Source organism: Chiloscyllium punctatum, chromosome 4 (genome assembly GCF_047496795.1).
Source record: "Chiloscyllium punctatum isolate Juve2018m chromosome 4, sChiPun1.3, whole genome shotgun sequence".
Classification (NCBI taxonomy): Eukaryota; Metazoa; Chordata; class Chondrichthyes; order Orectolobiformes; family Hemiscylliidae; genus Chiloscyllium; species Chiloscyllium punctatum.
In genome coordinates, this window is record NC_092742.1 from 36,276,575 (window position 1) to 36,289,269 (window position 12,695).

At 36.1% G+C, this 12,695-nt stretch overlaps 1 protein-coding gene across 3 annotated transcripts in view; it reads right to left on the reverse strand.

Moving 5' to 3' along the window:
* ppm1aa (protein phosphatase, Mg2+/Mn2+ dependent, 1Aa) overlaps positions 1-12,695 on the reverse strand; it is a 30,325-nt gene that overhangs the window by 12,227 nt on the left and 5,403 nt on the right. For all 3 annotated transcript variants that reach the window (XM_072568378.1, XM_072568379.1, XM_072568377.1), the window contains exons 2-4: positions 10,220-11,077; positions 6,520-6,637; positions 2,363-2,474 (exon numbers count right to left, since the gene is read on the reverse strand). In XM_072568378.1, the coding sequence (XP_072424479.1) occupies positions 2,363-2,474; positions 6,520-6,637; positions 10,220-11,056 (1,067 nt within the window). In that variant the 5' untranslated portion in view covers positions 11,057-11,077. The remainder of the gene's footprint in view (positions 1-2,362; positions 2,475-6,519; positions 6,638-10,219; positions 11,078-12,695) is intronic.

Sequence of the window (12,695 nt, forward strand, 5' to 3'; positions counted from 1 at the left end):
TTATAGCACAAGCTGTTTTACTAAAATAGTTTTTACTTTATAACACTATTTTCCAATTTAAAAATACATCTGAATTTAAACTGAAGTATTGTTTTATTGAATATTTGCCAAATCTACATTTGTTCAACTAAGTGGGCCTACACTTGCCTGAATCTCTATATAGCCATAGAATCATCTGCAATGGCTTCACTTCCAACTTCTTTAACTCTGGGGTCCTTCAAAAATCTATTTCTAGCCCTGCCCATTTCTCAATTACTTGCTGCTGATCGGAGACATCATTTGAAGTACAAAACTAGCTTTTGTGTGTACACAGAAAAAAAAAATCTCTACCTCATGTTCACTTCACTTGGCTCTTCCACTGTCTCTAAATTGTAAAACTGCTTGCTCAACATATAATACTGGATGAGCAGAAATTTCAAATATTTGGAGTCCAAAGTCATTGTCTTCAGTTCCCATCATAAACTCAATTCTCTCACAACTGATTCGACCCCTTGCCCTGGCAAACATAAGGCCGAAGTAGACCACTTGCAACTTTGCTGTTAAATCGACAAGGGTTTAAATTTCTCATGACACAGCCACTTCATCACTAAGATCACCTACTTTGACTCCATGATACTGCCAATTCCAGCTGAGCTGTGGCTCAGCTTCACGTACAGCTCACTCATGTACTGCCAAAACTCTGATTCATGATTTTGCTCAACTGTAATCTTAATTATTTAATTCTCTTTCAGCCTGGTTTCCACCTTCTACAAATCATGACCTATATCCTAGCTGATGTTACATGAAGGAATGGAGAATAACAGTGCAGAGAGCTGGGAGGAAGGGACAGAATCCTGGTATGTGTGGTGGGGGGGGGGGGGAAAAGAAAAGGGGAAGGGGGGTGGAGTATGCATGTGACGATGTGTGTATGTGAACCTACAGAATAACAGAGAGGCAAATACACAGCCAACCTTGCCCCTTCCTTTCCAAAAAATGCTGGGGGAGGAGGAAACTTCAGGCTGAAACGTCCAGCCTTCCTATGAATTCTGTGAATGCCAACTTGAAGTATGTACCACAAGAGACGAACCAATTTCAGCGTTAGTTAAACCTAACTCCTTAGCTCCCCTCACCAACCGCCCCCCCCGCCCCCAATCTCCACCCAATTCTTGATATCCAGGAGTTGGGGCCTAGTCTTTTTCTCTCTCTAGCTCTGCTTCTTAACCAAAAATGCAAAAACAATGTTATTAATTAACTCTGGTGTTTAGCAAGTTTTAATGGTCATTTTTTTAAAATCAATCACTTAATTATTGACAGATTGCTTTGAAACTTTCTTTCCTAAATTCAAGTTTAGTGTTGTGCTACATCTTACTTCTCTGAAATCTTTTCACTGTGAGAGAGAAAAATTGAAAAGTGATAACCTTTCACTCAAGGCCATTTCATCATCCAGCATGGCAATGTCAGGAATTTCCTGATTGCATTAGAAATATAATTACACAATTTTGAAAAACTTGTACAAAAAAATGTACTGCTTTAGTTACGTTAAAGTACATTTTACACGTTACTAGTAACCAAAGGTGACAAATACATTTTTCAAACAGAAATGAAACTTGCAACCAACATAATCAGGCAAAAATCTCATTTAAATACCCACAGTATCTTTTTCATACCTTAGATTGAATTTTATGCCATTTGAACATGAATTGTATGGTCTTGTGAACAAAATTGCTCATGGAACTTAAATGCAAAAAAACTATATATTTATGAAGACAAACAATAGGTTTAATTTAACAGCATTCAATACAATTCAAGAAGCACAAAACAAAAAAAAAGGACATTGCAGTTTTAAAATCATAATTCCCAAATTTAAGGGTACATCAGATCAAAATCACCCAAGAGTCAAAATTTACGAGTTCTGCTTGGCATATTTTTGTATACTAGTCTGTTTTATTTTCACATTTTAAGTACCAATTGTTTATTTTCTAGCATCTACAAATTTCAGCATCAACACAAATAAAAGACAATTAATTTCATTTAGCACTGCAAAAGGGTTAAAATGGGACTGTTAATCACTATGTATGAAACATAATTACTTATATCATCCAATCAACATATATTGTCTAATGCTTTCATATCACCTACAATTTATTCATCACCACTTTTCAACAAAGATGTTGTACTGAAATGCTGAGTCAAAGTTTATTCTCTTGGCTCTAGGAATAATGTCCATTCTTACTGTTAAAGAAAAGTCATTTAAAGAGCCAAATGTTGTGCTGGGGGGAAAAAAAAGATATAATTGCAGGTGATTAGCAGCCCCCTTTAAGATCCTTTCAACAGTGCAATTAGATTTTTAGTTAAAGATTATTTCCACACATTATACACTCACTTGCTGGCTAGTTCACCTCCTGGTGGGAGGTTTGGGATGCTCTCCGACGACAAAGCACGCATCACCTGGACTAGACCTGGTACCCCCTCAGCACCCTGCTTCTCAAAGATTTCTGGGGAATCAGAAGGACTTCCAGGTCAGTGGGACATGCATATCAAAGTTGTATGCATATAATAGAACTTCAGAAATGTATATACTAAAACACAGACAGCAACTATGAAATGTGAACCCATCACGCCAAAACAGAATTTAATGTAGTTTTGCATGAGCTAACTATAATAACAATATTCTTGTCTAACAAGCATCATCTGGATAAGTGTAACAGTGGAACATTCTGTTAGTCAGAAAATTATTTTACTTCTGTTCATATCTGTGCATAGAGAACAAATGGTTAATTAACATTTTAAATACTGCATTACAATTTGAATGTTTTAGATTGAAAAGTATCGTTAGTCCACATTTAATGTGAAGAACAACATAAATAAAAAGAAAAAATATATTTGTAAGAGTAAAGTTTTTAATTTGGGAACAATCTGAAGACTTGAACTCTAATTGAGACTAACTGACAGCAGAACAAATTTAGTGAAATTGTCCATAAATACTTCCTAAGATTTAGCCAAATGAAAAAATCAAAGATGTCAGAATTGATTCAGTAAATGATTTTATTAGAAGCGTTCAACATATCTTCATAAATATGGCTAACATATTATCTACATCAGTATGTTGAATTTTAATCATCCTATATATAATTTACTATACAAAAATAAAAGATTTACAGCCACTTGCTACCCATATATTATAAACCATAACTAAACTACTCAATATTATGCATATCAGATCATTGTGACACTAGAGTTTGTGTGCAAACATTAAGCAATGACTGCATTACATTAATACCTTTTGTCACAAAATATTTCCTTAAACACCCTTCTTACAGTTCTAATTTGACTAAAATGCAGAGATAAAAATGCCAACAAGTTGATAAACTTAGAATGACGTTCTTTCTTCTGCAATCAAGTCAAAATAAACTGCCTTTACCAGTCACAGGCAAGAGCAATCAAAAGATACTTCCACAGAATGAAGCTCAGTAATAACAGGCATGAATTTTAGTAATTAATCATCATTTAGTTTATTCCTATATGTATGTCCATTGTACCGATCTATCTGTCGGGAGCTAACCAATTGTTTGTTACAATGTTACCTGAAGTACTATGGTAAAAAATGCTTTTAAAATCACCTACTGCAAAGCTTACATAATGCCTTTTGCTGTCATAAAATCCTAATAGTTTACTGAATACAAATCATTCCCACTATTCTCACCCTGGGGAGGGGGATGGAGGTGAAGGCAGGGTGAAAAGTAATTAACACGAAGAAAATTTCTTATTTTAAAAAAATATAGACAACTAGGAAGCACAGGAATGTTGGCATCAATTTTCCATTTATAAACCTTCTCTAAAATGAAGGCAAAACAAAAATGGTGTACTGTTTACACTGAACTCCTAAAATGAAAATGGTTTGAATTCTGTTCCTCCACACAAATTTTCAAATACTGAATTTTTGAGGCAGGAGAAGGTATTAGTCAAGATAATGTGAAAACATTAAATTGCCAAATCAGGTTACAGAGGGTTATGGGGAAATGGCAGGAACATGGAGTTGAGTATTAGCAGATCAGCCATGATCTCAGTAAATTGCAGAGCAGATTTCAGGGGGTATATGGCTTACTTCTGCTCTTACACCTTGTGGTCTTACGGTTTGTGGGGACCAGATGACTGTATAACTGTAGCATGAAACATTTAAAAACATTTTCCAGAATATAAGAGAGACGGATTCATCATGAAATTAAGCAAAGTTAGTATTTCAAGATAAAAGACAGGCATAATGTAATAGCATTAAATCAATTAAAATGTGTTATTGCTGGTGTGCAATAGTTTATCAGAAGGTAATCCAGCTATTAGCATACATTTGATATTACTTCAAATAATACATTGTGTTGTGCATCATTTTTCAATATACACCTTTTGTTCATTATTGCTTTACTTAAGGCCTTCACCAGGTATATTAAAAATGACAGATCCCAGCGACTCCAAATACACCAGCCTCCCATAATTCAAATAGGCTTATTTTCTATTCAATAAATAAAATAGCATTCTTCATTGTATTAAGAAGGAAAATAAGTCACTTGGAATGTAACGTATAAAATTTAGTAACAGGGATTGCAACGTAGAGATAACACTGCCAACACACTTCAAGATGAAAATAACATCTCCAAAAAATTGATGCATACATTGTAAAAACTGAATACTTACAAAAGTTGAATATGGCTTGCGCATACATATGTTAATTGTATTTTCACTAAACTAGACCAACTACACACATATTAACCATTCTCAAATGTTCAGATAGTTTTATTCACTGAATGACATCTAACAACCCTGAGGCAAGTTTCAGAAATCAGATATGGGCCTCAAACTGCGGGAAATTTGACCTTCGATGTACTCCCTTATTAGGCTGATATGTACAACCTGAATTGATGTCAACATAATCCTAACCATAGACTTATACAGGCATCAACTGAGGGACAAATTCAGACCTGAAGCTCCACTTTTGCAACAGCACATCAGATTGTAGTGTGCTGTAGAATTGGTACACTACTGTCACGTATTGTCATAGCTCCTATTTAGTACATAGCTGCCTTGAGATTATAAACTAAGTAGGATAACCTCACAGACTCACGGTTGCAGATTTCATATTTAACATATTTCATATTAACCTTTATAACAAGCTTTTAAGGGCACAATGTCTCATTATTTTTTAAAATTATTTTAAGTTTCATTAGATATGAACATTAGTGGCAGGACTAGAATTTAATGTCCATCCCAAGGTGCCTTTGAGAAGACCGAGATAACCTACATATCGCAACCACAGCGATTTAAGTTGTGCAGGTACCTTCACACCTGCTTTGCCTCCCCTTCAATTGTGCATGTTATGCACAACCTAGTGGGAAAACAGTAGAGACTAGGATTTAAATCTAGTAATCTGAAATTTTATTGCAGCTATCAGATAGCCTGAAATTGTACATTTTTGATTGCACTTTTAATATAGCAAATCCCTGTTATCCACAATCGCGATCTACATGAATGATCACATAATCTGCGGCAACCAGTCAATTAGGGAAGAGAGAGAAAAAAAAACAAATTGGGTCTGGAGCCAATTTGCAATTATGTGGATCTGTGGGTAGTGAATCCATGAGGTGTAAGCATAGTTAAGATTCAATTCCAAATGGTAGCTTTTCAATATTCTTCATAAAGTATTATTGGGATTATTGGCTGTGGATAAATATTGTTTACAGTCATTCCTTATTACTGTCTAGCTGAACAAATTGTAGATTTGTAGATATTGCATATAACTTGAACTCTTGAAAACTTAAAATCGAAATATAACCCTTTTTTGAAATGGCAGACTTATACCCAGGACACCTTAATTCATAAACTCCCATCACAGAGGATATTCTGTTTCAACCTCGTACAACATTCCGCTATAGAATTACACAGTATATAGACAAACAAGTGACAATTCCATTTTTTTGGCTGGCAGAACCGAAACAGTGACATTTCCTGTGCAGAGCTATACTTTATAAAGGTCGTTTTCAAGAAAAAAAAACTAACAAACAACCAACAAATCATCACACTAGCAGCATTGTAGTTTTCTGTAGTTAATTTAACAATGCACATTGGCACATAACCTTGCACATTAGAATTATTGGGAGTTGGTTGTCCTGCAAGTGGTGTGGTCCCCACAGCCAAAATGTCAAGAGCAAAGATTAATCTACAACATATGCTACAAGATACGCAACTGAAAGCACAGTATTTTTTTTTAGAAGTTACCCCTCTAAGCTCAGACTTGTAATTATGACTACAGGAGATTTTGTTTTTATATAAAAGTACAATTTTAAAACTATACCATTGTAACAAAATCTCAGATATTAGACATCATATCCATTAAGTGTAATGAAAGACAGAATCACTTAATTTCAGTTGCTCCTTGAAGTTAAAGATTTATAGAATTTAGTTGGCTAGTTCACGTTAATGAACTTAGAGGGATAACACTTTAATTTAAACTATATTACTTAGTAGCAAGTGTTTTTTTAGATGCTCCACCTTCCACTTTGTTCTCCAGATAGTTATCCAGCTCAGCCTCTCTCTTCACTGCTTCAGGTGATACCTTTGGTGCATTTGGAAAGCAAATCAACACGACACTCATGTTGTCTCGACTCCCCTATTTGAGGGGGAGAAAATACTGTTAGTCATATACTTTTTTTTATATAAAAACACAAATTGCAAGATTTATAGCAAGTTGCAATTCAATATCCGTGCATGAAGGGTTTTTGTCTATTTTTGCTGGAAGTTCAGGTAGAAAGCAAGTTTCCCTTCAATATGTGCTTTATGCTCATAATGAAGACCTTTGCTAATATTAAAATGCAGAGGAACAAATATTCATAAAGAATAAGAAAATTCTGGGGAGTTTTGGGAATACAACCAGGAACTCAATTATTCCCATTATGTTTTGCAAAAATGAAAGAGTTTTAAAAAATAAACATACAGTCATAGAAGTCCTACAGAAAGAGGCCATTTGACCTATCGAGTCGGCACCAACCCTCCAAAAAGCATCCCAACTACAACCAATCTCCAAAACTTTCCCTGTTACCACCTTTACCATAGCTAACCCACCTAGCCTTTAGTATATCAGCTGCTGTAAAGTTAAAGAATGCCAGTCAATCCATCATGAAGTTACCTGAGCAGGTAACACTAACTGCAGCCTTCAGATGAACTAGAATTGAAGGATGCAAACTAATTGGACCACATGAATCAAACATGATGTAGTTCCATTTAAATTGATGCTTTCTTTTTTTAAAATTCATTATAAACTTCTCCAGTCACATTTAGTTGTGCTACATTTGAGCAGGCAGTTTCAATTTTTAAATGTAAATGTAGTAATTTATAATAGTCAGCAAATATGCAGAAGGGCAGAAATATTGATACACAGTTTTCACAGTTTTATATGTGGACTATACACAGCACTCAAATTAGTAAAGCAAAACAATTAAAGTGATAGGATCTTTGTAAGGTAATGCTTGTTCCACTCTACAGCAAGTTACCAAGTCCAAGTATTTACCAGCCAAGACTAATAACTTCAACCAGCATTTCAAGACAGACTAAAAAGAACTATAATGGATAGTTCCTTATCTTTTTCTTCAACTAACTAATTTCTATATTCAATTCTCATCTTTATTCTTTACTCAATCTTTCGTCAATCTACTATGTTGTTCACTCATATCTTATTTACTTTGCTTTAGTCTCCCCTATTACTTTAATGTTACAATTGTTCAAATTCAACTGTTTATTTTAAATCAGTCTTTCCTTCTCTCAAAATTCTGGGCATTTCTGATAAGCCCTTGCTTATGGCAGTAATGAAAAAAATTCTTTGCACTAAAATGAGGAATGCAGTCTCACAATGTTTGAATAGTTCACAATGTTTGAATAAAAGTTGGCATGTTTACTATGAATCCTAAAACTACACTAACCATATGGCACTCAGACTATAAGCATTTAATATCGTACTGATTCAAATGGTATCACTCTTGCCAATATAGAGGTTTGCTGGTTTAAATGACACTCCAGCATGGCTCAGTTGTCTGCATATATAATGAACAGGCAAAAGAGATGGAGTAAACCGTTCAGTGCATCGAGCTTGTTCTGTCACGAAAAGATCATGGCTGATCAAATTGTGGTTTCAACTCCACTTACCAGCCTACTCGATATCATTTGACAACACAATTAATCAAGGAGCTAATTCTACCTTAAAGATATTAAAAACTTAAGGTCCTGATGAAATTTGAAATGGTAACTTTCCTTCAAGATATAGTGCCTGACTCACTGGCCATTTCCATCTTCTCATTTTAATATCAAATTTCACATTTCTGCAGTATTTTCCTTAAGCACTTGCAAGTTCTTTACTTTTTTAATATATCACTGTCTTCACTAAGTTTACACAATTTTTTTTAAAAAGATGGCTGAAATTTAGTTTATGGATTTCTAAATCATAAAAATAAAGACATAAAATAAAGATTTTGATTGCTTTGATGATCCTGTGCCATTCCATCTGTAGCACAATCTGGTCAATCCTGGTCGCTCACTTGTATCCTTGCATCCTACTAGTTTATTTCTCGAGTGTATGTATCCAATCTAGTTTTAAAATTATTCATCATTTCCTCTTAAACTATGCTTGGAGGTATGTGAGTAACATCTTGATCCATTCTAAGCTGACATGAAATAACAAATAACTGCAGCTGTTTTCCATTGAGCAAAGGAGGTTGAAGGAGATATGTTAAAGGTGTACAAGATTATGACAGGTTTAAGAAAGAGAGACAAAGAAAACTGTTCCTAACAGGTACATATATTAAGGAACACTAGCTTAAAGTTCTGGGTAAGAGACGCTGATGGGAATGAGAGAAACTTTTATCTTTATGCAGGGTGTGGCAATAATCTTTAACAACATACCTCCAAGTATGGTTTAAGAGGAGCTGATGAATAATTTTAAAACTAGATTGAATACATACTCAAGAGAAATAAACTAGTAGGATGCAAGGATACAGTGAGTGACCAGGATTGACCAGATTGTGCTAGAGATGGGATGGCACAGGATCAGTGTGCTGAATAGACTCCATCGAGCTTTACTGACTTTGATTCTACTACAGGTTTATTACCTCTTCAAGATCAAGTATTTGTTTAAAAGTTTTAAAGCAACACACTGGTTTACTGGCTGAAATCCTACATTAGCTACAACCAATTCCAGTTCAAATAAGATTGCAGTCTATTAGTAGGATAACTAATTAAATATTCCATTTTCAGTATGATAAGCGCAATAGGTAACAACATTAAGTTCAAGCACAGCCCATAGAAAGTCTTGGCTATCATCCCGATGTAAATGTAACTATTTATCAACTGTAGCCTTTTGAAAGCTTATTTTATAAATAAAATCAAGTCATATGAATCTGCAGCTCTAGAAAGGAATACAACACTGTGAGACAGCCTTCAATGACAATTAGCATATTCTTCCATTCCTCGAGTCAGAAATCTGCACAATATCTCCCATGAATGACCAGTCCAAGCTCCAAACTTGCTAGTTGAAAAAGAATGCCTTCACTTTCACACTCACTACATACGAACGCAAGGCACTTCAACATGTTACACTACTAGACCCAAAATCTATATTCACTGATGTTCCTCAAAATTAATTTGAATTTTTCTGTTATTTCAAAAGAAATTATGGATCCTTTCTTAAAGGCTTAGCGGTAGGCCAAGAAGTAATTTTAGCGACCTAGTCTTGATGTTACCTAGCCAGTACTCTTATTTAGCACACAACCAGACTAGGGAGAATACAGCTACATTTGAAATTGCATCCAGAACTTTGCTAGTATATACAACATAATATTAACTGGGTTACTTGCATAGAAGATGATGTAATTTAAGACTGCAGGGTAACAATATGCTTTACTTGGTGGCCCTTTAATCCATTGGTTAAACCAAAGATTAAAAATGAAAGATCAAGTTAGTTCTTCTATAATGCAATGGTTGCATTCTTGTGCAACTCTGTGATATAGAAAAATCATGCTTTATAAACAGCACTTAAAAGTGTTGGCGCTGTAACTGCATTACAGCCAACACACATTTTAAAGGTTCTTGCTGTAGAAACAGCATCCCCAATTTGTCAGTTGTGTTACAGCAAATTCGCATTGATGAAACACATGTTATAACAGAATGACCTATACAGTAAAAATGGGAAGGACTTCAGATATACCTTGTACAAGCATGTGTCAACAATCTGGTTACACACTTTCTCAAGATCATTGCTAACTTCTAGTCTGGATTTAACAAATTCACAGATCTCTTCATTCCCCATGACATCCCAAATACCATCACACGCTAGGATAATAAACTGATCATCCGCTGTTCTCTCAATTTCATAAACCTCAGGTTCTGGTGAGACAAGCTGCTCTGTTGGACCCTTCCCATGGACACACTTGTAATCAAAGTCTCCAAGAGCCCTTGAAACAGCAAGGGAACCATTCACACGCTGAATCATGACTGAGCCACCAGCATTCTGGATCCGTTCTTTCTCCTGTGGGTTACTTGGTTTATGATCTTGTGTGAAGAAATGAACCTTGCCATTCCTACAAAGCAAACCTCGAGAGTCTCCACAGTTGATAAAGTAAATATGCTTGGGTGAAACCATGACACCCACTGCCGTTGACCCACTTCTGTCTGAACCATGGCGCTTCTCAGAGATTGTTCGCATATGCTCATCTATCTGCAAGAAACCTGTTCGGATTCCACTTTTTACTTTCTCAACCGTAGGTTCAGTCATGCCATCAGTAACTTTGAAATCCTGGGTGTTGGTGATGTGATCTAACAAATGCTCACAGCAATATCTGGCAACTTGGGATCCAGCATGCCCATCATAGACTGCAAAGAAAGACCATGCTTCAAGTCCATGTGGTAGTCCAATGACAGCTGTATGTGCATCCTCCATCTCAATTCGCCAACCTTGCATGCTGCTCAGTCCATAATGTAGGTCATTTCCTGCACCACTGGCATTATGCTTTTCCATCTTTGGCTTATCCAGAAACGCTCCCATTTTCAGCCAATATGCTCAGCACTGAAAAAGTAAACAGAATTTTTTTTTGAATGAATGTACTTACAACAGCAGAAACATGAGTATAATCTCTCTTACAGTTGACCAGCAGCTAGTGAAAAATGGATCTCAGAAGAAATTCTTTTCAGCAAAGAAAAGAAATAGATTCCTAAACAAGGTTAAAGCAAGAGACACATTTGAAAAGCAGACTCATCTTCAATTTATCAATGAATACAGCTTATCCAAATATTTGTACAGAAAAGTGATTCATTCAGACAACTGATTAGATATTAATTTGCCAGTTAATCTGCATAACCATATAAATCTGATGTAAAGACAATAGTGAAAATACAGTACAAACAGTGTGATGCATGCTTTCTTTATTCACAAGCATCAGTGGTGACAAAATTTAAATAACATTTAACCTGAACAGTTCCAAAGGAACATCCCTTGAATGTTATATTTTGAAAAATCTGATATACGCTTACAGCAACTGCTTGTTTTATTTTTAAAAGCATCAAGGTTACCTCAGATTACAATGGGATCTTGATCAGATGAGCAAATGGGCCGAGGACTGGCAGATGGAGTTTAGTTTACATAAATGTGAGGTGCTGCATTTTGGAAAGGCAAATCATGGCAGGACTTATATACTTAATGGTAAGGTTCTGAGGAGTGCTGCTGAACAAAGAGATCTTGCAGTGCAGGTTCCTAACTCCTTGAAAGTGGAGTAGCAGGTACATAGAACGGCGAAGGCAGTGTTTGGTATGCTTGCTTTTATTGGTCAGTGATTAAGTATAAGAGTTGGGAAGTCCTGTTGTGGCTGCACAGGACACTGGTAAGGCCACTTTTGGAATACTTTGCGCAATTACAGTCTCCTTGCCATAGGAAAGATGTTGTGAAACTTGAAAGAGTTCAGAAAAGATTTACAAGCATGTTGCCAGGGTTGGAGGATTTCAGCTATAGGGAGAGACTGAATAGGCTGGGGCTGTTTTCTATGGAGCGTTGGAGGCATAAAAGGATGAGGGGTGACCTTATAGAGGTTTATAAAATAATGAGCGGTATGGATAGGGTAAATTGACAAGGTCTTTTCCCTGGTGGTGGGGGAGGGGGAGAGCAGGACAGTCCAAAATGAGATGGTGCAGATTTAAAGATGAGAGGGGAAAGATTTAAAAGGTACTTAAGGGGCAACTTTTTCACACAGAGGGTGGTACATGTATGGAATGAGCTGCCAGAGGAAGTGGAGAAGGCTGGTACAATTACAGATTTAAAAAGCATCTGGATGGGTATATGAATAAGACAATAGACAATAGGTGCAGAAGTAGGCCATTCTGCCCTTCGAGCCTGCACGACCATTCAATATGATCATGGCTGATCATCCTTAATCAGTATCCTGTTCCTGCCTTATCTCCATAACCCTTGATTCCACGATCCTTGAGGGGTCTATCCAACTCTTTCTTAAATGAATCCAGAGACTGGGCCTCCACTACCCAGAGTTTAGGGAGATATAGGCCAAATACTGGCAAATGGGACTGGGTTAGGTGAGGATATCTGTTCAGCACAGACAAGTTAAACCGAAGGGTCTGTTTGTTTGTTGTGCATCTCTATGACTCGATCATCCATTGAAGTGAGCAAAAAGCATTCT